At 29.7% G+C, this 26,739-nt stretch overlaps 3 protein-coding genes across 5 annotated transcripts in view; 1 reads left to right on the top strand and 2 right to left on the bottom strand.

Annotated features, from left to right (window-relative positions):
* Positions 1-11,381, top strand: part of LOC116767862 (acetylcholine receptor subunit beta-like 2) — a 30,747-nt gene extending 19,366 nt beyond the window's left edge. For both annotated transcript variants that reach the window (XM_061523547.1, XM_032658362.2), the window contains one exon: positions 10,893-11,381. In XM_061523547.1, coding sequence (XP_061379531.1) covers positions 10,893-11,111 — 219 coding nt within the window. In that variant the 3' untranslated portion in view covers positions 11,112-11,381. The remainder of the gene's footprint in view (positions 1-10,892) is intronic.
* Positions 11,382-12,066: 685 nt separating this feature from the next.
* On the bottom strand, positions 12,067-17,120 carry LOC116768060 (uncharacterized). The gene is made up of 6 exons (XM_032658682.2): positions 16,977-17,120; positions 16,313-16,388; positions 15,839-15,970; positions 13,570-13,643; positions 13,110-13,217; positions 12,067-12,240 (listed from the first exon to the last, which is right to left on the bottom strand). Exons 1-6 carry the CDS (start codon positions 17,006-17,008, stop codon positions 12,087-12,089), a joined length of 576 nt encoding a protein of 191 aa, XP_032514573.1. The 5' UTR covers positions 17,009-17,120; the 3' UTR covers positions 12,067-12,086.
* A 3,939-nt stretch (positions 17,121-21,059) lies between these two features.
* Positions 21,060-25,017, bottom strand: LOC116768053 (uncharacterized). 2 transcript variants are annotated; one of them, XM_061523523.1, is made up of 6 exons: positions 24,939-25,017; positions 24,634-24,727; positions 24,065-24,193; positions 23,544-23,629; positions 22,363-22,467; positions 21,060-21,708 (listed from the first exon to the last, which is right to left on the bottom strand). In XM_061523523.1, the coding sequence occupies exons 1-6, from the start codon at positions 24,995-24,997 to the stop codon at positions 21,567-21,569; spliced, it is 615 nt and encodes a 204-aa protein (XP_061379507.1). In that variant the 5' UTR covers positions 24,998-25,017; the 3' UTR covers positions 21,060-21,566. The 2 variants fall into 2 exon arrangements, with proteins under 2 accessions (XP_061379507.1, XP_032514562.2); XM_032658671.2 differs by lacking the exon at positions 24,939-25,017 and adding an exon at positions 24,817-24,922.
* Positions 25,018-26,739: the final 1,722 nt, after the last annotated feature.

The following is a 26,739-nucleotide window of genomic DNA, read 5'->3' on the forward strand; positions in this document are numbered from 1 at the left end:
CAGGTCGTATTTGTTGAGAGTTGTCACCAGTTTGCGTACGTTTGTTCATCAAGTTTTGAATTGCGAATATTTCATGGGCTTTTAGATACATTCGCTTCATATCGATTGTGTTCGTTACACGTCTTATATGCATATTTTATACGACAGACGTGACATATGGCTAGTACTGTCTCTCGTCACTTAAATAGTGGATTAAAATTTAAAACTATACACACGAATTGACATTGATGCTCTTGCTGCAAGTGCTATGATTACAAGAATTTTTGATGCACATATTTTTATTAAACTTAGTATACTTAGAGATTTAATAACCTTATATTATAATATTGTATTTCCTTTAAATCTGGACTTGAGAAACTTTTCTCCCTATTATGTTTAATATGTTATGTTTTTTATACTAAATATAATTATTTTGATATGTATATATTTATGTATGTGTAAAATATCTATTTTCATATAATTATCTGTATGATTTTTTAAGCATCTCTTTTTTTCTCGAGTTTATACATGTCTAAGCTCTACACTGAAATTTCTGTATTTATCTCTTTTATAAATAGGGTTCCTATCAGATATAAGATATAATTTGTGCATCACATTACTATTAAATAATTGTAATTATTATAATTTGCTTAAATAATAAATTAATGTCTTCGTCTGTTTCCTGCGTTTTGAGTTTGCTCTGATCAAGTGCTGTTAGTAAAATGTCTGTCCTTTAATTAGTCTTACTATTTGTCGTGTCCCGTTAAGGGGATCTTAATTCCAGGAGCCACTGTTCTGAATGGCAGCAGAACATGTCAAGTATGTCTTGAGATTGAACGAAATTTTGTAATTCTCTATATAAATTACTACGTTTTTTCGTAAGTCACAAATTTGTCCTGATACGAGTATATCGTGTGTTTACGAGCGAGCTGCTGTGGTTTGTGGAAACGAAAGAATTGGTTTCGCTTGTTCACTGTATGTTCACTCATCGCCTTCTATTCACGTTTATATTTAAAGTCTCATGTTACCAAACCTTGTATCAATGCTCCCCTTCATTTGTGACAAGTTACGGTCTGATACAAATTTATATGAATCCAATAGTAATTAAAAATACTAATATTGATTCTTCAGATTTTTTAAGGTTTCATACGTGGTTTATACAACACTTTAATTTAATGATAAAATAGTAGAATCTCTCCACTTTTTTTATCTTGATGTAACTCTCAGGTTAACGCAACCATTGCAAAGCTTTCAAATAACTCTTATATGATTCTACAAATGAAAACTTAATAAATTGTCGATTCCGACATGATTCCTTATAAATAATATTGCATGGATTAAATGTACTTTACAATTATTAATAATTAGAGCGTCTAATCAACAAATAACCGTGCTATTAGGAGTTAGTATTTTTTTCTTTCCTTTTTTATATGAAACACAATGTTTATAAGATCTCTTTCAAAAGTTCTTAAATCACTTAAGCCGTCAAAGACCGAGTCAAAACATACAAGTTCATATTTGTATAATTTTATGCTAAAAGTGTGAACAAAGGTGACATTTTGCATTAAATAACAAGTCACGTGAAATCGCTGGAGTATTTTATATGAGTCTAAAGCCCGCAGATTGCAAGACTGTGATCTTAATTAAAATACGTTACTTCGCGATGTTTATGTGGAGGTGCCATTCATTATATAGACGGTTCTTTTTATAACGTTCTTGTAAAGAAATTTATTTTATTATTAGTCACAATTTTCTTATTTTGTCCGAAATTCTATGTTCTTTTATTGCTTTACGTGACTCGTTTGCGTGATTGCGATGAATGTTATATAATATATGTATACATATATATTTTTATAATCTTATTTTGTTAAACTTGAAATATAAATATTGATATTTATAATTGATATTATTAAAGAGAATAAAATTCTTTAAACCTAACGATAAAATGTCGTGTCGTAAGCGATGTGTCTAAAGAAAAGTTCTACACGAGCGGAATTTCCCCATTAAACATTCAAGAGGTATTAGCGGATAGTGTTAAAATATTATGTCACTCGCAGACGCTTCTAAATCATTGTTAATATTATATTAAGTCCGCTAATTATGCCCCGTTACTGAGCTTATGTATAAAGCTGTTTGAAATTTTGTGGATTACGAATAGATATTCGTTAAGTGGTTGCTAAGTAGACTACTTAGATAATTATGTATTAAATTTAATATTAAAAACGAGATGTGCGTACAAATATAGTTATTTTTTGTAGTGGCAACACAAGTCGAGGTATTATAGCCGTCATCTTTTTTAATATTATCAATTAATATTAAAGTCTTTGAAGTTTCAGCGCTATTGCGAATTTCCTTATTGTAGAATTATTTAAAAACATCGTAGGTTCGGTTTTATTTTGAATATAGTAGTTTGCAATATTTATGATACATTCATAGTTTTTCATGTTACATAGGAGCGGTTGTGTATAAGATAAAAGCTATGAGATTTTAATACAAATACGATAAATTTGTTATTGTATTACGTGATACGGTTTTCTTTATCGTTTTTGATATATTTTATAGAAAATTAATAAATTTCGTATATAGATTTTATAATTATTTTGCCTATCAACAGGGTATAAATTTGTACATAAGCCTTTATTTTTTTCTGTCCTTATATTTAAATGGTCTTTTGTAACCTTTTTAATATGTTTTGATAAATTTATTTGTAATTATTTCATACCATAACAATGATATAATAACACATGAGAAACATTTTATATTTCTTTATTACGTAATAATAAGCGCATCAAAATTTGTGTCTATTTATTAATAGAGATTTTATTCATAACTTAATCTGTATTGTTTCGATGTAAGAAATGGTGGTCGTATCTGAAACTTTGTAAGACACTACTGGAACTGTTACTTAGACTAAATTATCACCAGCTGCGAGAACGAAATTTTGCTTTTGAATTTGTAATTCCTATCTAGTTTGTATGTTGCTACCATTTAGTAGCTACATATAATTCCATTTTTAAAAATAAATAAACGGAAAGAATTGGATGATATTTTTTTTATTGTATATTTAAAATCGCAACGAATTTCCAATTTGGAATCAAAGATGGCGCTTCTGTTTGCTTTAAATTCCAACTTTCGTTGCCTACACGAGAAACGTCCTAGAATCACGGTATATTTACAGAGCTTATAACGAATTTGCTCACTCAGCGAGAGTGAACGAATTATCCCCAAGGCCCAGTGAGCTATAATGAACGAGTGAATGTTTTATTAAAGTCAGCGTGACACAGACAAATGAGTAAATATTTACATATTTTATGCGCGAATTTGTTTCGGTTTAGCGTTAAGATTTATTTAGCTGGGGATTAATTTGTTATAATTCTATTCAATACTACAAAATAAATCAACAAAAGACAGCTTTAAATTGTAGCTTCTTATTACATTTCGTAGCAAAACTGATACATATCAGTTTAGTATAAAGTTAAAAGACTTTTATGAATAGCTATTTTCAGTTATTTTCAGCAATCTTACTTTGAGGCTCGTATTGTAAAATAACTCGTTAAGATATCTAATCCGCCGACTGACGTTTTCCACCATATTCGGATGGAAGTTGAAAGAAACACTAAAAAAAAATTCAATCAGTTAAAAATTTGCATTTTAAAACAAATTTCCAATATTTGTTGTAAAACAGCTTGTAAACAATATGACGTCATTTCTGTTATGTGATATTTTTGTCAAAATTACAATGACATTAATTGAACTAATAGTGTGCGTTTTTTTATTTTATGCATAGTTTTCATTGTGGCATCTTCCAGGGCGGGGTGAAAAACCCAACAGTGCGAATGAAGCCGTAACTTCAAAAAATTGGTAGAAGTTTTAAAAGTACTGGTTCGATATTTCCAGACTTATTTTTTCTGAAATATGTATAAAACATAATGTTACAATTACATCTCTAGTAAATAAGTTTTTCAGTTTACTATCTATTTTAACTCTAATAGTTAAGTAGTGTAAACGATTTTTTAATTTTGTTTTAAAAAAATTCCTTGGCATCAGTTCCCAATTTAGTTGCGTTAATTCTTGCGTTCTTACACATTTCACGGACACCCATGAATATATGAACTTTTCTATTTAATTTCTAATTATTTCTCGCGTTAATAAAATGCTTAAGATTAGTTACGTAGCAAAACTTCAACGAGTTCTTAACACCGTGGGAGGTGACAGTGAATGGCAGAAAACTTCGCAAAGACTGACAATAATTTTCCACTTAAGAAACAAATTTTAATGGAATTACTAGTTTTTGCTAGCGACTTCATCGGGTCGGAATTTAAAATTGGGATCTAAAAGAAAATGTATCAAGTGCATTATTGTAATAGACATGTTAGCCAACTATGAGTGACATCTATAGACTGTGTCATGTGATTTCATACGTAATACAAACATTATGACTTGAACCTGCGGTAACTACAAGGCATTTATAATATTATCCAAATTACTAAAATTTGATCATCACATATAAACATTCATAATGCTTTATCCCACGCGTAAACTATTTTTATTCAAATTGACAGGTGTCATAGTATAATATACAAAGATGACATTTGACACTGTGAGAATACTTATCGCATATGTTGCTAACACTACAACTACAAAAATACGCTATATATAAAATGCATTCGTTCTTTATAATTAAATTAATTTACTATAAAGTTTTTACGATCAACAAGAAAATTGATATGTTGTTTAAAATTTGTTTTGGGCTATCAGACATCTTCCAATGTGCGCAGAGTTCTGAACTCAGCACAACTTTTCAACAGCTTTTCACGTAACACTTTCGTCTATAAATAACAATAGACTATTAAGTTTGATTGTTAACAACCCATTATGTAAATTGGAAATGTTTAAAAATTATAGTATCAATAGATATAAGAAATGTTAACATTAATTTTTATTGAATTTATCGATATGCATACATCATAATATCACTAAATTAGACCACCTATATAAGCAATATGAAAACAAAGATTCACATATCATTGATATTTGATCAAATCTAAGACATAAATTTAAAGAAAGTGTCGCAAGAAACCTTCATTTGAATTATCGTTAATCGAATTGCCTATTAGAGTTTGGCCAACGTTTGCACTCTGAAGTAGACCCAGAGGAGACGTAAGAATCGAGGATATTTCCTTTGGGATCGGATCGATTGCGGTAATTTAAATCCGCTGATTTCGTCGCTCGTATCACGTAATGAGATAGAGTAATTAGACTTCGCTCTGATCCCACAGCCACTCGATCAAAACTCAAAAGCTTAAAGACGTTTAAAGGATATTCCGTACTGTAATTTTGTTTGCTTATGTTAAAATGTTTACCAAATAACAGTAAATGTTTACCAAATAACATGTAACACTAAGATGTCGGTTATAAATCATAATAATATGTCATATAAGCTTAGAATAATCATAGAAACGTCAACACCATAATAAAGGTAAAATGATTTTGACACGCGGAACTCATTCAGTTCAGAAATTCAAAATTAACTTTCATTGAAATATAATTCGCAGGTCTTGTGAGAACAATTCGTTCACCTCAAGGACCGAACTCGATTAACAATATTAATCTGCATAATGTACACCAAATTACATCCACTCACTCTTTATAAGACGTTGCCTTAATTGTCACCGTCTTAAATTCAAATTTAAACATAATTTACATTATGACTTTTAATTATTAAGATGCCTCTCGCTTTATTATCAGTTAGATGTTTTATTAAAATTTATGTATAATGAAAAGATTTTCTATGGAAATTTAAATTTTGTAATTTGTAGTAGCCAAATCAAATGTTGTGCGCATTTTTAACAAAACGCTTTTTTTTTATTTCACACACATCAAAGCATCCAACGAATTAGTAAAAATATTTGACAGCCCTATATATTTTTTACGTACTCGTTACGCTTAGATGAAATACAAAAGAATCATTTTTAACATATACATCTATGTCTATTTTAAAAACTTTATACAAAACAAAACCAGATTTATTAATTTTCCAATACCAGAATTATAATTCTCCTACACTGTTCGTTCGAATTCGTTGAGCCATAAGTCATCACGCTTTAAATGATTCAGATAACTTTGGATAATTAAATCATAATTTTATTACGACCGCAACCTTAACTGTAAAATCAGAACTTATATTAAAATAACGAATCACATTACCAAAACATCAAACTTTACCCCTTACATAGTGTTTCAGCAAAGTTTTATAATAATGTGGGTAGACGTCATTCTTATAACAAGGAATTCACCGCGAATAGGTTAACGTTCATTGGCTGAAACTTTGACGTTTGAAGGAATGGAACTTTCAGCGGCAACACGAAAGATGTATTGAATATATATATTTTTTTATTTTAAACTTTCACAAAGACGGAATTGATCAGACGCGTAGCACATGACTAACTTCCAGAAGTTAATTTAAAATTGCCCTAAGGTTTCGAACGTTAAAATTCTGTTAGCCAACTTTCCACGTTGTATTATTAGGTTCATTATACAAAGTTATTAAACGATACGTTGAAAATTGAGATAACGTTTTGGAAAATATGCTGTTCAAGCATATCGTAATCACGAACAGGCAATGGAGTTGAAGAAATAGTTGAATCGGATTGATATACGTTCAGATCGTTTATCCGACAGTTGAAACTAGGCCAATTTGCTTCATAATATACAAAGAACGGAATGATTGCTGGAAATTGTAATTCCGGACACGTTTTTACGGTCCGTAGATAACTGCGGTTCATTTTTGAGACGCCGATATAAATAGCACCCGTCGGGCGAATAAATTTTAAAACCATTTCGTCGGATTAACCAAGGAATCCAGTTTGAATGTGGATTTATCTTCGGTTCTGGGAGCACTTAAGCGGTTTTTTTATTTCCAACTGTTTACATACACGTAATAGGGGAGCGTTTAAGACAATCGGGAATAAGATTTTCACGTTAAATTATAGCTCGGGTCTCTTGGAATTTAAATGTCTAACATTTCTTTTGATATTAAACAAGTTATAAGAAGTTCAATAAAATTAATATATTTTTTTTGTTACTTTAGAGATATGTAGGACAGTTTTATGTTGTATAGTTATTTTATTGGGATTTTGCAAAGGCACTTTATAATTGGTTTATCTTTTAGACGAAGTGACAAGTGTTCGCTGTATATTTATCATCTTTCACAGTGGACTATTATATGAAATATATAAACATGGAAAAACATAAACTTATCAAATGTATGTCTACCCTGTGTATAACGCTAAACTTAGTTTAGAATGTCGTCTACCTACAGTTAGTTCTAAACTACATTGGCATTAAATAAAGTAACAAACTTGTACCAAGTACCAGCGATGTATTGTATAACAATGAAAATGTGGAGAGGTTGTGAGGGGAAGTTGCGGTTAAAGATCGTTCAAAGTACCCAAGAAGATAAAAAAGGTTGAAACGCCTTGATATTATCATGTTTTTATTTGGGAGAGACGCAATAAAAAATCGTACGAGTAAAGGTGAAATATTTTGTTTTTGATTGTTAATGCAACTGGACACGACGACTAGTTGTATTAAAAATCTATTGCCAGCTATCAAGTCATCCATCAAAACCGATCTCTCATCAATATGAAGCGATATTCCAACATTGTGACGTTTAAAAAATGGTTTATTCACTTTGTTTGCCCCTTTATTAATGGCCGGCCCTTATCTTAATGGGAGGGATGCGGTTTGAATTTAAAAAAGCCCAAAATTACTTGTAAAATAATGTGTACGCGGTTTTATCGTCTTTTAAAATTAGTTGGAGGGGAAAAAAGGTTTTTGAGTTATATTCTATTGGCTATGAGATTAATATATAATTAAGAAAAAAAATATATAATAATAGTTTGACTATAGTATGTACATAAAATAAATTGCTTAACTTATTACGATAAAAATTTTCGTTATATGACTTATAAAAAATAACTTACATCTAAAATAAAGCTGAAAATTACTCATATCACCTACCAATTTCAATAAGATTCTTTGTCTTCCTTGTATTAAGTAGTAAGGCACAATTATAAATAGTGCACAAATTAAATAACTTGTATGCAATGTATAATATATTCAATTGCTTCTATAAATTCTGAAAAAAACATTTCTATTTTCCTGTAAAGCATCACTGACTCGTGAAGGGTGGGAATTAATTATGTGTACTAATACCGTCCCCATGCTTAAGAGTACGCACGTCTCTTATTGTGACCGGGCGTGTCTCTTCACATTAAGATAGCGTTACAGAGAGAGTAGCTCGTTGTTTAATTCATTTTAACTTTAATTTACAATAAATTTTCACTTTAATTATCCCTCAGAAAACTTATCGCGCGGCAAAAAACTTGTTAATTAAGTTGTTCAAAGTTAATGAATTTTGTTAAAACTATAAGCATAGTTTTAGAGTATTAGTAATTTAAATGGGGATATTCAATTTCTGTGAGGTCATTAGATTTATTCTGTTCCGCGTGTCAGAAGTTTAAACTGGTTCATTTCAGAAATTTTATTAAAAAAAAATATGTTTCATGATTTTTCAACTGGACAACACATCATTTCAATGTACAGTATATTATAATCCATGTATATAAGTCAAGTAACAAACACACAATATTTGATGAATCTGTTACAATATTTTCTATATAGAAATATGTTATTAGTATAATTAGTGGAAGTGGTTTTAGCATTGGAACATTAAAGGACTATTCGTTACATTTTATATAACTAATACTCTGGCTCGGAAATGTCTTTTGAAGTTCGAATACCTTAAAAGAAGTAACGCTAAACAGTCCACTTGTACAATCCTAACTTAATAGTCCACTCAATTTCTACACTGATATTGGAATGGAAATTCAGTTGACTATTAGAGTGATCATAAAAGTTTAACGGGTGTCTCTGAATATCCTCAAAACCGGTTATATGGACTGCACTCACTTCTGAAACGGATATTGAATTTCGATTTACCCTCAAATTCACAAGAGCGAATCTTACACCGTGAATTTTTAAAGCAAATATGAAAAATGTGCTTGCGCTTACAAAATGCTTTTCGTTGTTTTTTTAGATATTGTTTTCAATTTAGTGTAGATTATGTATAGTTGTATATCCAATGAAATAAAAAAGCCAAGTAGCTTGCAAAGAGATTTAGTTTTTTGTCAGTTCCGAAAAACATTGGTGACATTTAATAATATACTTTTAATTAAGTTTTACTAAGACATATAGTAAATTAACACCAGGGGGTCCCTCTAGAATTCATTTAGCAGCACAAAGTTGTGGCAAACGAAGCAACCCCTGCTCTAGAATTACTCCGAGTGCACACTTCTCTCGGGATTACATCGCACTTGCTTTCCTATCCCTTGTAAATTCTGCAACAGCAGTATTCCTTAATGCAAAGAAAATAAATGCCGTTTTTGAATGCCAGAAAACATTGTGGTTAAGTTATTGTTAGTGGATTGTTATCGCAGTCATACATATTGGAAATTTGCACTCGGTGATGTCACAAAATAATAGTTATTATATTCCACAAGCACGTTTTAGTGATCTAAAGCGATAAAAATATTATAATGCTATCAATTATATGAAAATGCAACTGTACTTTCTTAACTAAACTGTATAATAGAAAAGAACTATGTGTTTAAGAAACGATCATTACACGTTTTTTTAATACGGAATAATTAAATGAAGCTTAATATTTGATTTCACTGTTTGTGATTCCATTTAATTTTCTCGTTTTCAATACAAAAAGACAACAGTAAAGTTAATGTATCAATATTTGTACACAAATACGGAATTACAATCAGACATGAATGTATTCAATATGACCTCATTATGATATTTAAGCGAATAACGTTAATGTTATTACGTATTTTTAATCTGAACGTTGCTTTTCCCTCTGCAAAGAAACTCTGGAAATGCTACATCCAGGTGTTGATTTTTATAGAGCTAAATTATTTGCAATTTGTCGAATATGTTGAAGAACTTATAAATATTTGCATTAATGCCATACGAAGAATTGCTCGAGTTAAAATAGTAACCACGTTCTTGGAGACAGTTTTCACTTTTCAAACCAAACACGATAATTTACTAAGAACAAAACAAACACTGTAAACATCTTAAACTTGAAAAGTATCACTTTAATTTTAAAGACTCATTTAATATTCAACTTTATTTATCGTAAGACAATCTTTGTTTATTTTATTCAAAACATGCAAAAAGTTTTGGTGGGTTTCAGTAATATATTATTACATTTTCTTCTTTAATATTATCTTTTAAGTTTTTCATCATTTTTCATTAACTTTAAATTTAAATGTTCAAAGCGACACGGGATAAGACCACCTTGTACCTCGCTACAGAGTTTAATTTCTGACAGGAAATTGTTCTATAATAGGGATTCATTACTTATGTAAGCAGTGAAATAATGGAAGGCGTTTTTATTGTCATCTAAAAAAGATTCAATTAAGGACCTTTGAAAACTAATAAACAGATTTCCAGTTAATAGCTTCTTGACGAAATTGGACTGGAATCTTTTCAATTTTTAAATTACATTTGGAATAGGTATCGCGTTAATCAGATCAGTGTTTTTGATCTTTACGCCGCTCTCGTCTATCCTGTTTCTAGAATTGATCTAGAAGGTATCAAATAATTAAATGTTACTTTATAAAGGAGAGCTAGGCTTTCAACTTAAAGTTTTAATTAACATTTTAGATTGCAAATTTTCTCAGTTTCTAGTTAAAGGGCGTGCTGTAATTACTCGCGAGAGTGCATCTTTAGTAATTGTGAAATAGTTTGCGCTCAGTTCAACTTATGCAATGTTAGGGACGTGATAATATTTACATTTCTTTGAAATTTCTGAGATAATCAGTTCGATTTCTTATCAGGTTGTGGAAGACTGGAAGTTTATGTCTATGGTGTTGGACCGCTTCTTTCTGTGGCTGTTCACCATCGCCTGTTTTGTGGGCACCTTCGGAATTATCTTCCAATCACCGTCACTTTACGACACCAGGGTGCCAGTGGACCAACAGATATCGTCAATACCTATGCGAAAGAACAATTTCTTCTACCCTAAGGATATTGAAACTATTGGTATAGTTAGTTAAGTAGCTTGATTATTAGTTCTTCTGTTAAAATTCATTAATCTAAGTCTAGTAAATCATAATATCATTCTTTTATGTTTTTTTTAATTTACAATGTTAACATATCACGATAATATGTTTAGAAACGAGTTTAGATTGTAAGATATATTTATTAATGAATAAAATTTAAGGACCTTCATTTCAATAATATTGTCAAACTAGAAGTAAATTATAAAGATAATTGTAGTGAACGTATTAAAAAAAAATATGTCATGTTCGTTTCACTTTTAAGTGTAAGGCTGTGAGTTTATAAGAAAATAAATTTATTGTTATTAAATATAATATTTATAAATATTTAACACATTATAAATTAAATTAAATGCGTAACTCGAAATGTCGTTTCATTTACGTTTTATTTATATCTGAGAGGTTAATGTTATATAACAAAAGGAAATTTGGTTAGAAGGAAAGCCACACGTCGATGTTTTTGTGAATAAAATATATTTCTCTACTTGATTAAAATTTATAATATTTTTAAATCGTTTCTGAATTATATTAATATTATAAAACTTTATATAATTCAAAAGCTATTTAACATTATAATAAAACCTTTTTCTTATTCGTTCAGACTGTGTAATAGCCTGGAAGTGCTGAAGAGTATAAAATTTTAATGGATGTATTTTATAACAACAAGGTAACAAAAATAATAACAGGCGAGTCTTTTGAGTTTGAGTCATTGCCTAGCGTCCTATTGATTACTTATCATAATAATGGTCTATTTATATATTTTTTTTGTAATACACAAAATCTGATTTCAAATTTAATTTCTATTAATTTTATACTTAAACTTTGGTCCTTCTTTAGCAAAATCAAGAAAAACTATGTCTTGCTGGGATATATCGTATGTGTACTTTTGGCAGAGATGGTTGCAATTAAACGATGTAATGAAATTGAGGAAATAAATTGAAATATTGGCAAATAATTTCCTGATGTATATATTTATTGATTGTGTGGTAATTCGACCAGCCGTGTTATGAAGTCAAAAAGGCTCAATGGGCAGTCATCCATGTATTTATCGCAATCTCCTCGTAGACCGTCAGCCTCCGCCTCGTAGTATTCATCGCTCAAACCTTCCTCCTTTGAAGCAGATGGTCTGGAAAAGATAAAGAAATAAAAGATATATTTCCTAACCACTATATATTTAGTCCGAAATCATCGGAGTCTTGTTATGATTGCTCGTAACTGAAATTAAGGTTATGATAAATCAGAAAGTTATATAATTTTTCTATGTATCATAAATGATCAAATTCCCTGATGATTATAACAAATAATAACATTCATTCGTGGATGTTTTGATTCAACAGTAATCATTCGTTTGTTTTTACATAGTTCATTAATATGGAAGGTGAGTAAAATTTTAGTCATAAAGATATATAAGGTCCATATATATTCATTCAACTAATGTGACTCGAACATGCTCGTTTTAACTTGGAACTTAGAAAAAATCAAATCATAATATTACATACATTTGTTTAATGTATATCTCGTTTTAAAGGTCGATTGTAGTAAACATTGGACTGATAGATCTAAGTTTATACGTGTATTTTTATATTTAGGCTTTAAAAACTTTGATCATTTGGAAGCAAAATTGGTGTATGTTGCTTGTTAATTATATAGAGTGTGTGCAAAGCAATAAGGACGAGCACCATCAATTTATAAACATTAATTAATTGGCAATCTGTTACCAATTGTCAACCGATGTTACAAGTGATTGAGTTAATTAAAACTAATGATGCCTCAGAACTTGGAAAGCACTTTACTTGAACGTAGAAATTAGATACTTGACTTTCTATCTAAGAATATAATGAAAAACAATGATTGCTTTTAAATAAATTATTTTCATATTATCATGTAAACTGAATATAAACAAGCGTCACTTCTATCACCGTTGCAGTATTGAGTTTTATTATGTAATTTAAATAAAGCGCATCCTACAATTCCTACATGAAATATTTGACCTACGTGAAAACAATGTGCATAATATGTCCCAGAAGCCCGTTGTGGTAAAGCGGAGTCTCCGCAGCCTCGCATATATTTCGCAGCAAGCATTCTTTGCCGTTCATCCCGTGTCTAGAATGTTAACACATTATGTAAGATAATATTAATATAACAATTATATATAATAGTCATTATTTTAAATTAATAATTGGGTCATATGGATTATTTTCATTATTTTATTTCATTACAACTAATTGCTCTGATTTAATTTTAAAGCAAGAACAAGTAAATTGCATAATAATTATACAATTTTTTATACAAAATAAAATGGAAGAAGTAATTTCTTAATATAAGATTTACAAATTAATTTGCTCCTATGTTCTTTCCTATTATCACGTTATTGAGTTCCCAAACCCTCATGAACCCTAAGGCGTAATGTATGTAGATAACTATGTATGTATGTATGTATGTAGTAACTACTTACTCGTTAAATTTTGTTTCCAACATGGTGTACGTCAACTCTCTTGTTATACTACGGCTTTGGCGGCTGGTTATGACCTGATGAGAGACTATTGATTAAATTTTTTGTATATAAATAGATTAAGATATAAGATTTTCACGGATAATCGTTTAAATGAAACTAAGTTTTTTGAATGCTATGCGTTTTTTAATTATTTTATATCCACATGATTCCGACGTTTCGATTCCTTTACGGCAACCGTGATCACGGGCAGACGAGATGAAAGTGTATCCGAAAAACTTAGTTCCATTTAACTAGATAGGTATTTTTTTAATTTTAGCGTCTATGAATTACAATGTTTGTTGTAAGCATATGCATAATGGTAACATACAAATGATTTGATGATACGGACAAGCTATCTCAATAATATTTGGTCAGTATGAAAATTAACACTATGTTAATATATTCCGTGATGTAAGATATCATGATTTGAATATGTTGGGCTTTAATGAGATTAATAAATAAATTATATACTTCGATTTTTCATATATTTTATGTTATACATATATGCTATATCCTATGAAGTAAAATCGAAATATAATCAACAGTTTTTGACTGAGACGTAATTAGATTTTTCGCGTCGTAAACACATTTATTTCATTTCATAATATAATAAACCAATTAACTATTACGTTCTTTATAAAAATTATGAGTAACGTTGCAAGAAACTCACAAGCGAAGATGCTATTAAAGTTGACCCAGTTGTGTTGAATTTGACCCATAAATGTAATATTACAGAGTAATTACAAACAATACACAGTTTTTAATTAGACTAAGAACTAGACTGCTGATGTTATGTTAGAAGACAGTAAAATGTTTACCTAAAATATAATGAGCAAACCGATCTTGCTTGCGGCTGTATTGACTGGGAATCGCATTTGTGTAGCAGAATTAATTATTGCAGGAATCAGACTCATTTCGTGATTGAGTGACTGAGGCTACTTTTCGTGTTTGTGATGAACAGTGAAGTTGTGTGAGAGCAAAATAACTATAAATTTTTCACTATCATATTGCTAAGGAGTTGCTTTTGTAAGAGTTAAAATTTGCATTTGTATAACGTTAGGGTTGTATTTAGGTTGTATTTGTATTTTTTTTTAGCTCAAGTTGATGACAATATTGAGTACCTCCTGTATTCTGAATTTGACTGTCACTTGGATTATATAGCTATTATATATACGCTATTTATATAGCTATACAGTTTATAGATTTCCAATAGTTATATAATATAATCTTAGACTTTAGGAATAATATATATATATATATATATATATATATGTAGCTTTGAATTGAAAAATATTAATTTATACTAATAGATATACGATGAAATCAAGAGAAGAGAGCTAGTTCTAATGTAACGTGCTAGTAATGTTTGGAGAAAAAGTTTACTTGAAATGTATAATGTACACTTTATTGTTATATTAAGACAATCGATTTAGTGATTATTAATACTTCTTATATAAATCGTTTCCTTCAACTTGTAATGTTGTTTCCTGCAAAGTTGTTGGTTAAAATCGGTGGTTATTTAAATTGATGTAATTAACATTGTATGTCAATAATATCACGCAGGTAGGGATATAATTGCGTACGGGATTGCCACCGCTTGTGTTTTACGACTTAATTTCTTATCATGAATTTAGAGGCTCTTTTAACTACATCTCAACAATTCCTTTCAAATAAAAGTAAAAAAATGTGGATTTATAAAAGTATAAATATACGCGTCGAACTGTGAGGAGGAGGCAGAAAACTTCCAAAAAGCCTTTTCAAGTTTAACAGCAAAATATTTGAAAAAATTGTTAAGAATAAAATTTTCAAGTACATCCAGTCCAATAATAAATAGGAACAATGAATTGAATGATAATGAATATAATGACGTTTTATTACTAAATGTATTAAGTATATATGTTATTGCAATGAGTTTTGTCGTTTAATGGTTTCATAATGTGAAACGGGCACGTAATAAATTTTAAATAATTTTAACGCTATCACAGACATTTGATGAAAATTAAATACAAATATTTGTGTATATACTACTGCACAAACATTTGTTGAGGGCGAGTTTAATTTTTTCTAACTGTTATCGTATCTATATATAGCCTTTGTCATTTATTTCCTTTCAAATTAATAAAATTTCGGATACTGTTATAATGTTCATAAAAAACTATAAGAATGGTTATCAAGAGTCTTGTAGGAATTACCACTCGTGATATTAAAATGCAATAAAAGCAATACTTACGGGAAGATTGGGGAAAATGACTTCGTCAAGCTCCGTGATGTTTGTGACAACGGAATAGTTTGATTCAAAATTGTATGAAACGAATACATTTTTGTCCGGAATGTCGAGCGGCACGGCTATCGCCACGAACGTCTGTAACACAAAAATATGTGTATATTTTACTGATGACGTATGAGAAACATTACATTATAAGAATATAACAATTGTCTTATGTCCTTAATTTTATTACTTTAAGCCAGTTTCAAATGTTAAGAAACGTGAAAATAAGTCGGGAATATGTTACTTATCAAATATTGAATTTCGTAGGTAGAATTTTAATTTGTATTAAATCGTTTTAATATCTATTATTGATTATTTATTTAGGAAATTCTTAGCGGGATAGTAGGAATAAAGTTTATTATGGGTGGCAGTAAGTTATTCGTTTTTTGACATGTATTATATCCAAATTTAGTACATGTTTGTCCTTGTACTTACACCGTACAAACTTGTCGGTGGGAATATCAGTGCCCTTTTCGATATATCGGCTCTCGAACAAGATAAACTTAAAAATCTGCAAATAAGAATAAGGTATTTTTATACACATTTAGGTAATACATATTCCTTATATTATTTTAATATTGGAAATGATATGCTGTTGAAGAAGCTTTAGATAATTAAATATTATATTTTATAAATAACTTTTGCTGTCGTTGAAATGGAAGCAATTAATCTTACTTAAAAATATTTAAGTCACATTTTATTTGACTTGCGAAACACGACTTACTTACGAAACTTTATTTGAATTAAATATTAATAAATCCAAGAAACACAAAGATTAAAACATTGAAATAAATGAAATATTAGAATTTATATTATTTTTAAGGAAAGAAAAATATACAAGGAACGAAATATGGCCTTTGAGGAGGGCAACATTTAAAATTAAAATGAAGTTTGCGCCCGACGGCTCCCGGTCTAAAGAATTTTTGCTTCCTAACATAATAGGTTTTGTATTTTGGAATATAAAGGTGATTTATACAATGTGAATGTGTTTGATTATTTAATATACTATATAATTTTATATGAGACGGTGATGACAGGAATGCATTGATAGTTTTATTAATTAAATAGAATTAAAAAAATATATATATTTCATACTCACAAAATAAATACGTATGTCTTGTTAGCAACCATGTTAAACTATTCATATCATTTCACAAAATTTTCTCAACTCTGACACACGCAGAACTCTGTACACAAACCCGCAGTATACCGTCGTCGTTTCAAAATTAACATCATCTAGCTAAGGACGCTAATTTCCCTTCTATTTATTGAATTTCGTGGCTGGAATGAGAACAGACGAAAAAAATATAACGTTTTTCTAATAGTGTTATCACTTATTTAAGTATGTCGGTCAAGAAAAGTTTCTTATGAACATAACACATATCTAAAATCTAAATCAATATAGTCGTACGTAAATGTGGAGGCAAAACTTGTCATGGAACACTTTTAGTACAAAATAAAAAATATATATTTTTAATTTTTTCTTTATATTAATTGTATATAACACCTCCGTATAGTTAGCGTGAATTCAAAGCTGGAAGTAATGATTACTCAAATTAAACCAGATGACGGGACTAGCTCAAAACAAAACTAAGATCGCTACGTTCCTGAAGTAGAAAACAGTACCGTTATATGTTCCGTAAAGCTATTTGCACAAGTAATGATAATTAGTGAAATATTTTGCTAATTGTTCTAGATATTTCGTGACATAAATTGTATAACGACGAAGCTTGTAAGTCATTAATTTTAATCGTTATACGTGATGTAATTATTTAACACGTCATATAAAACTAAAGGCTTAAATTTCATATAATCAACATGACTATCACAATAGTAATAAATAAATAAAATTATAGTAAAAGAAGTTGTTTGGTAAGAAACAAGATAAAGTTTTTGAACACTATTCTGAAATAATAAACTAACTGAAAGAGTTTTGAAGTAAAAACTCAACGTTAAAAAAGAATTTCTATAGATTCTTACAATATTGTTAAGATTAAATATCGTCTTGGAATTATTGTTTGGGAGGTCATTGGCCCCTTATAAGAATATTATGTTTACACGTCTTGCCCTTATGTAGAATTAACTTTAAAAAGTGTCGTGAAGTCGTATTAGTCCCAATTGACAACTAATTAGTTCTTTTCCTTAAATCCTTTTCTTGGATTTGTTGAGAAGAATTTATAGGAAAAATAATCAGGGATATTCTGAAAATTTAAACAAGATACGTAATAAAATATTATGTTAAATAGTTTGAACTTATTTTATAACTCTAATTAAAGGACTGGGAGCAATAGCTAAAACGAAAATGTAAAAAATGTGTGTTTTTTTTTTAGAAACGATATTTTATTTACCTTTACCTGGAATAATATTTGTTTTTGATATATTGTAGTCGCGAAATTGGAAGTTCTATTACCATTAGCTGTATTTTAAATCAAAAAGGTTGGATTCTTTATACAATCCGAACACAAAGCTGTGCGCTTCTGCAGCGAATGTGTATTTTAAAATAGATTTTTTTTATCGCGATGCTGTATCAATCAACAGAGTAAAGGTGAATGCATATCGTGATTTTTATTGAGTTATTAATCTGGATGTTTTTATTTACTTTTATGTACTGACAAAACAATCCGACAATTAATAAGCAATTTTACGAACTGGAATATTATATGCGATATCTTTATGGTTTAGGTGTATTAGAGTTGTTTAATATTTAATACTGATGGTTGCTAAGAAATCTCTTAGTGCCTGGACTATAGTTTGAAATTATGTCATATATATTTAAGTCAAGGTCATTATATAGTTGGCGCAGTGTGCCTCTTACTTGAACTTAGATTTAGGAGTCCCATTCACTTAATACTGTCTCATTTCACATTACCTTAGGAAGATCTATGTTGCCGTATTTTAAATAGGTATTCGCAGATGTATCACGTGCAAATGACTTTATTGATCTTCGTTTCTTTATTATTTTTAAAAGATATTTTATATTCTAATGTATCAGTTTATTAAACTAGTTCTAATTTATAAGTTCACTCTACGACAGTAAACGAGAAAAGGTAATGCTTAAAAACCATGTAACTTTCTCTTTACGTTATAATATGTATGCAGTAAATGTTCCTGGGCCATACAAAGTTACTATCGTAACATAAAATCTACATCCTGTTTGCTTCTAAAGTCTGCTGCAGGTTAGCTCAAGGTAGTAGAATTTAAAATGAATTCATCTCATTTTTGACGGACGTCATTAACGAATAGTTGGACTTAGAGTTTGACAAGAAAATCGCTACGAATGTTTGGGACAGGAAGAATATTTGAATATTGAATAAGCTGGACGTTTGGAAGTTTACGAATTGAATTTTGTTAGTTCTTGATTTTAAATCGTATTTCATAATGTTGTTCAATCAATAGTTTAGTAATTCAATATATGTAACTGATGCGGTACAGAACTGTACAGTAATATTTATTAAATACTAAGTTAGGTTTAACAATACAAATATAAAACTTACATACATTACTTTTATTAACGTATGATAACTCAGATAATAGAAATATTAACTGAATTTATTGATTTAAATCATTTTCTATACTTTAGTGGAAATAAAAGAGAGAACGGATTTCATAGGCGGAAAGAAAATTATTCGAAATTTGTTCCTTTCTATTTACAAAAATAGTTTTTATAGACTCTGTTATGATAGTATTTTTTTGACGGGGTGGTGGTACACCAGTCACACTATGCACTAATTGGAATAGATATCAAGTTATTGAGGTACACGCTGTTGAGACATCAGCAGTCATCAGAGCTATAAATAAGAATTTCGCATCAAGATATTTCTTAGATCTTAAAGTAGGTAATATCGTGAATTAAAGAAATGTTATCTCTTTGATTTTGTTCAAAATTCAGTCATTCGTCTGTACAAAAATTTATGTATAAGTAGTTAGTCATGTACACTTCACTGATAATTTATAATCACCTCTTATAAGTTAAATATATTTCAGTTTCAGTAGACAGAGCTGTAATTAGAAATGCATAAAGTTTAGTTAAAAGCTTTTACATCTATTTATATGATAATATTTAGAATCACCTATGAGTCAACGCTCAAGTTGTATGCCATCTAGACAAGGTACGTCAACAATAATTTGGCATTTCCAAGCAATAAAATCGCTGCAACGCAAACAACAGGCGCAAACAGTTTAATTGGCTTCGATAAATTAACTCGAGGCCGTTCTTTGTTTGTCTGATGCAGTAACTTTGAGTTCTGGTATAGATTTCATGCCGCGCGTATCTATTAGGTTGCAAAATTAGTCATCGCAGAAGTGCCTGATATTATTAAATCTCTCGAGATTTTGGTAACGATAATCATACATTGATTTATAATTATTATAATTATAATGTTATTATCATTGTACAATTTATTTATGGATCCTTCATTACTCTTTGATGACATTCGCATTAATTTACGCGCTTCGAAGAACTTACTTATCTGTTTCGGCGTCGTTGATTGAAATCCAATTTTATATAGCTTTGAATATATGCGAATAGAGAATAATTTAATTATTGAATTTGATAATCTGCATTTGGTGTATAATTAGTGGTTAGATAATTATTTTGCCTTCCTGGCTTTCTGGTACTTTTGGCCTGAAATAAAAAATGGAGCTTGGAGCGGAGGGTAGATGTAGTTAAAAACAAAATACTTAACAATCATTTAATTCGTTCATTCATTCATTTTGATATACATTGATGTAATTTTTTTATTTAAAGTTATCTATTTATTTCATTAATATTCTTGTAGTATTTTGGTACATTTATTTATTTTTTGGTGCCCATTTAAAATTATTCAATATAATTCACATGTTTTAATTATGTGTCAAAAAAAATGCACGGAAGTCTTAGATGCCCTTATTTATGAGGGAACTAAATGATATCATGAGAGCTAAGTTCTCATATTACAGGCAATGTAAATCCCAGAAAGCTTCTAGCATCATAGTGGAACGAATGTGCAAGCAATTTACCTATATGCAAATATTTGCCGCGTCAACTGCACCCACTGACGTAAAGCCCCTTATATGAGAATAGAAGTTGACATTAGCTACGTTCTTATTTGTATATTAGTAAGGTACAATATTGTGTAAATCGACTGCAACACCGTCTGGCATATTGTCGATAACGATATTTTGATTGTGTTCATGGCACACCCGTTGGTGATGTGGTATTTTTCGTTTTTACTTAGACTTTTGACCGAAGAGATAATTGTTTTTTTTTTTTTACGGAACGGCGTGAGGTTCGTTCGGTTTGTTTTGGTTTTGTGGTTAGTATTCATTTAAACGTTTGGAGCAGAAAATAGAATTCGCGACCGCAATATAAAAGGAAAACCGAGCAAGTTTATTAATATTCATTCGTAACATGAAGTAATTATTATACGAATGTCATTAATGTTGTTCAACAATTTCCGACTTCACCATTAATTATTTTCTGAATCATTTATTTTATTACGGATTTCCTTATTATTATTATAAGAAAAATTATATTTTCTGTGAAAATCTTGCTCTCTTCAGTTGGCAGCACTGTCAAAGCCATTAGGGCTAATAATATTTGACACAATAAGACTTTTTACACCCCTAGGGCCACTGTCAATCATAATAATATTGTTAATTTCATCAATTGTCCATTCATTGTTTGAATTTTTTTTTATCATTACATTATTTATTTTAAGTCAACAGAGATATTATCTACAGGATTCGAAGGACAGTGATAGTTGTAGTGGTCGCATTTTCCTTCCAAACCCCAGTACTCTGCCTCATAGTAAATATCTTCTACATCTTCTTCAGAAATTGATGTTGAAGGTCTGTAAAAAAATAAGTTCTTATTCTATCTCATAATCTCATAAGATAGTACTTTAATTATTTGGCATTTAATTGTAAAGTCACATATAAAATTTCTACAAAAACTAGATGCGACTCACACTTCGTGAAAGCTTACATTTATTAGATTTCATCTGCCACAATGTTTCACAGTCGCCACGTGCTCTGACATTACTTTGCTAGTAAAACATTTCGCTGTATCCACAAATTTGGAGTCTATGGCTATGAGTGTAATATTCAAAATAGTAAAATTTTAGAAAACTAATGTACCGATTAATGGTTTTCATACTAGATCGTTGGTCAAACGTATGGTATTTGTAATAGCATCACGTTCCTAATTACTAGTACGTTTACATGACATAGACACAAAACGCATTTGTAAATTTAATTTTATAGTATCCCATATAATAAGACCAAACTATTGAGCTGTAGGGTTATCGAAAATTTAAAATAGCAATCTTTCTTCTAGCCATCTATAAAACAGAAGATATGTGTCAACATAAAAAAAAAAAAATTAAAGAAGTAAATAAAAAATCCTTTCTTTATCTTTTTTGAATATTTGTTTAAATTATTAGTGTTATTTCTGGTGTGGGTATTTGAACAGAATCTTAAATATCAATCGGATATAAGAAACTCACGTGAGTAGCAGATGAAGTAAATCTCCCAAAACGCCGTTATGTAGAAACTGAGAGGAGCTTTCGCAAATCGCTCTGAGTAAGCATTCCCGCCCCGGATAACCGTGTCTGCAAGTAAATACGAAGTTTTTACCGACTTTTAAATAAGGTGTATTCCTAATTCTGGTATATTTTTTAAGTATGTTTGCTTAATTATTTTACATTTATGAATTGATTTTTATAATTCTATAACAATTTTGAATAAAAATATTTGTTACAGAAAAACTAGATTTCTATAGGTGTTGAATTACGAAATCAAACGTCCCAACAAAATAAAATCTATTTTAACACGGAACATTAATTAAGGCATTTTAATTTTAAATAATATTTAAAATTTAAAGTTTATATTTAAATTGCAAAATTTTAAATATTGAATCAATTCTATCTTTTTTATAATACTTAGACCTATAAAACCCCCTTAAAATATGTTCTGATCGTAAGCAGAAATCTTAGATTTTAAAATAATGATAATAAAAAGAACATTAGTCTCAAATATCTAGCGTAAAATCGATATAGCGGTGACACAGAAGTACTAACAACGCGATTTAAAATGTGATACGTTTGTAAAAGAGCGAGCTTTCCTCCCTTGTTTTTGCATGCCGTGATTTATCTTCATTGTCTTTGATACTCACAGTTTTGTGCGGTTTGACAAAACGTCAAACATTCCGTTACGATTTCAGAAAGTTTTTGTCATAATAACTATAGCTAATCTTTAAGAACTGGAGTTAATAAATAAGGAAAATATAACAATTTAAGTTCTTTCATTAAGAAGTTGTGTTATGGTTATAAAACGTACATCAAGCCTATGTAACTCGCTTAGTGTCTTAAGACAGTTTTATCATTACGTATGTATATAGCGAGACGAGTAATTTATTTGAGACGTTCAGTGAGCCGTGTTCGGCAGCGGAATTACTGGATTACGGACCCATGTATTAACGCTTTATTTGACTGAAATCTTCTCCGTGCTTTTCCTAATATAAATTTGTTTCATCAGTGTAATCTTTTGGTGTGGGTTATCAGTTAGCAAGGGATATTTATAGGGAGGGATAGATTTTTATCCACGGTCATTATGACTTTGTTTGTTATCCCTTAATGACTTATTTTAATGTAGCATGTGTTTTCATCTAAGTAATCATTTATGGTACCTCTCAAGCATGTTTTCCACAAATGTATATAAACAGCGCCTGGTTAATAGATTTGATATACTGCGTTGAGTACGAAGACTTGAAAGCTGTAAATGAAAAGTTTGGTCTATATTTTATTGTAAGTAATTTATAAAAAATATGGTACATGCCTCATCTCCATGATCTTACTTTACTTTCTATAATTATTTTTTATATGTGGTTGCAGTCGAAAACTTAGAAAAACTTAGAAAACAAATTAAAAAACCACGGCGAGAAAATTTGTACAAATACAGTAGACTTTTAATATGCTAATTTAAGTATATCATGTTGAAGTCACTTTGTTAATTCGGCCATGACTACTCTACTTTTTGGAATAAACGTCTTAATAATATAATGTTATGTCCAATTATCCTCTCCATCGATAGTTAAAACACTGTTTTGGAACTTCCTCTGCGTACATAATACTAATGTAAATAATTATATGAAGCTGTCCTAAGTGCTGAAATAGATCGAAGATTTATTTAGAACCAAATTTCACTTACTTCAATGTCACCAAGCAATGGGTCAAAATATGAAGCGTTTGCCACGTTGTAGTAATTGGCTTCAAAGAACCACGCCACACTGACTAATGTGTCTGGTTCTGGAAGTGGGACAGACACCGTAGCGAATACCTGTTTTTAACCATTATAATTTTAATAAATTAACTACGTTGGTATTACAAGAACCAAAAAAGAACCTAATTTTCATATAAATTTAATAATAACAGCATAACATATTTTTTAAACTAATCATGAAGAACATTTGTTTCGCCGACTTTTTATGAATGAAGAGTAAATAGAAACTCAAACGAAATACAAAGATGTCACTAGATTAAGCTAAATGGCTCGCAATATAGATCTTGTGTATGGATTTCGTTTTTTCGGGTCGTTGCGTATGATTTGCTTCCCGAATTAAAATGAATTGTACATACAAAGACAAGTATGCCTTCGTTTCTTGAAGCTTTAGTGTTAATCCTATACCACTAAGAGAATAAACCTAGAATATTCAATTTATATACATATATATATATATATATATAACCGAAAAGTAACAATAACAAAATGAAACTCACACCCCATTGTGTGCTTGGCGTGAATATAAGGTATCTTCTTTGTCTCTCAAGGGCGGCGGCTTGTTTAAGGCATAATATTTTAATGAAGTACAATCTAGAAAGAGAAGTACGTTCATTAGCAAATGTTTGTAGTGTATGTGTATAGATAGTAGAATTATAGATTAATTAAAATCAAATACTTACATCGCAATGTAATGGATCAACATAACTTGAAGATAAACCTACTAATTTTCCAAAACGACTATCCGACGCGGGATTAACGGCGTGTATGTTCAGAAATGTACGATAGATATAGCTTTCCTTACCGTAAATGCTTCACTGGATTATGTATGTTATGTAGTGGTTGATTAAGTCTGCTTTCCATTAATGCGACTAGTACGTTTCGATATGTTTGGTTCGTCAGCTTTATTTGAATATCAGAGCTGTTGACTTTAAATATAAGTGTGGATAAGTTGCATAATTGAATAAATCTTCATTTGACGAATAATTCCAAATGTATACGGTCGTAAATTGCATTTAACATGACAAATTATTGTTACACATGTTATGCATTCCGTCACTAATTGTCTTTGTTGAGTAATTGGCTAAGGTAAAGCAAACTGTACTACAAACACTGTTTGTATAACCGAAAACATTTATTTATCCTGAGCAATTCAACATACATATTACGTAATTAAAATACTTATCATCAAAATAATCCTTAGATGTTTTTAACACAATATTTTTCTAATAAAAATAAGTTTGTAAAATTTATGAATAAAATAAACTGTAACGATCTAAGTCACAAACGGAACTGGTTCCAAAAGAAATACATCAGTTCAGCCATAATATTTTCATGAACATCGACATAGAACTCCAACCATTACACTGCGGTCGTTCAAAACGTACCTAATTTCATGTTTAAGCTCAAAGCTTTCACGTTTATAATTCTTGTTTCTGTATAATCATAGATTAAAAATTATCTAGAACTGCCATTAATTCTATATATTACGACTTTTTTATTAATTTCAATAGAATCTATAGAATTTATGTGTTGTAAAACAATGTAAATGTTTAGCGTTTAAATATTATAATCTATTTAAAAATAAAGAAAAAGGTATCTATTATAGTTTTTATTATTAAAGTAATAATAGGTTTGTATGTTGACCTGGCGCATCTTTTTGTTGGCTATTGCATGTTATGCTAATATATGGCAACCGTTTTGCGTCTCATTTACCGATCCAGTATGCAAGCAGTTAAATTAGTTCGTGCTGTTTAAATATTGGTAGTTGAAGCGGTATTCTAAATTAATACCAAAGTAAATTTTCATTTGACCTCACAGAACTAGTTTAGGTCATATATAAGTTATTAATTGATACTGCTCTAATGGAACAATTTTGCTTCTTTATAATATATGTGCCCAAAGGAAAGCTTTAAACGTTTAATTTAAGTTACTGAAAGTGTAATCAATGATTCTTGGCTGTGTTCCTGAGGAATTCCTCAGTTGGATTACAATATTGATGGTTCTCAGCTTTTGAAATATTCTGGTTTAATTGGAATGTGATTCTTTTGGGACGCACTATATCTATCATAATGTATGACTATCGACATCGAGGATTTTAATTTTATTGTCCTTTATAGATCGCAGACTCAATTGAACGGCTAAAAACGAGAATGTTCGTTTGAAACTAAATGTTTTTTTTTATTAAAATTTAATTAATCTTACAAACTCATGTTAAAATGATGATGAAATTAAAAAATATATATTTTTAAATAAAACTTAAGCTTTCTGTAACTATTTTATAATATGAATAAAGTAAGAAGATTTGTCACTTTTTGCGGAAAGGTTTTTATTTTGGAGACTACAAGGTTTTGGTGGGGTTACTATAATAGGATAAATTAAGGCCGGAAAAGGACTTGCTACAATCATAGTTTAAAAATAAAAGAAAATCGAGTCGACGGCGATACGCAACGAATACATTGTGTACAACAAATCATGACAATTCAATTACTACCCATTGTTGATGACAAACAGAATGTATGTCCTATGTCTTATCTGTGAGATATTTTGATTTAAATAATAAAGTAATTTATTTTTCATTCAATACAAATTCATATTCAACATTG

The sequence above is a fragment of the Danaus plexippus genome, chromosome 19 (assembly GCF_018135715.1).
Source record: "Danaus plexippus chromosome 19, MEX_DaPlex, whole genome shotgun sequence".
Lineage (NCBI taxonomy): Eukaryota > Metazoa > Arthropoda > Insecta > Lepidoptera > Nymphalidae > Danaus > Danaus plexippus.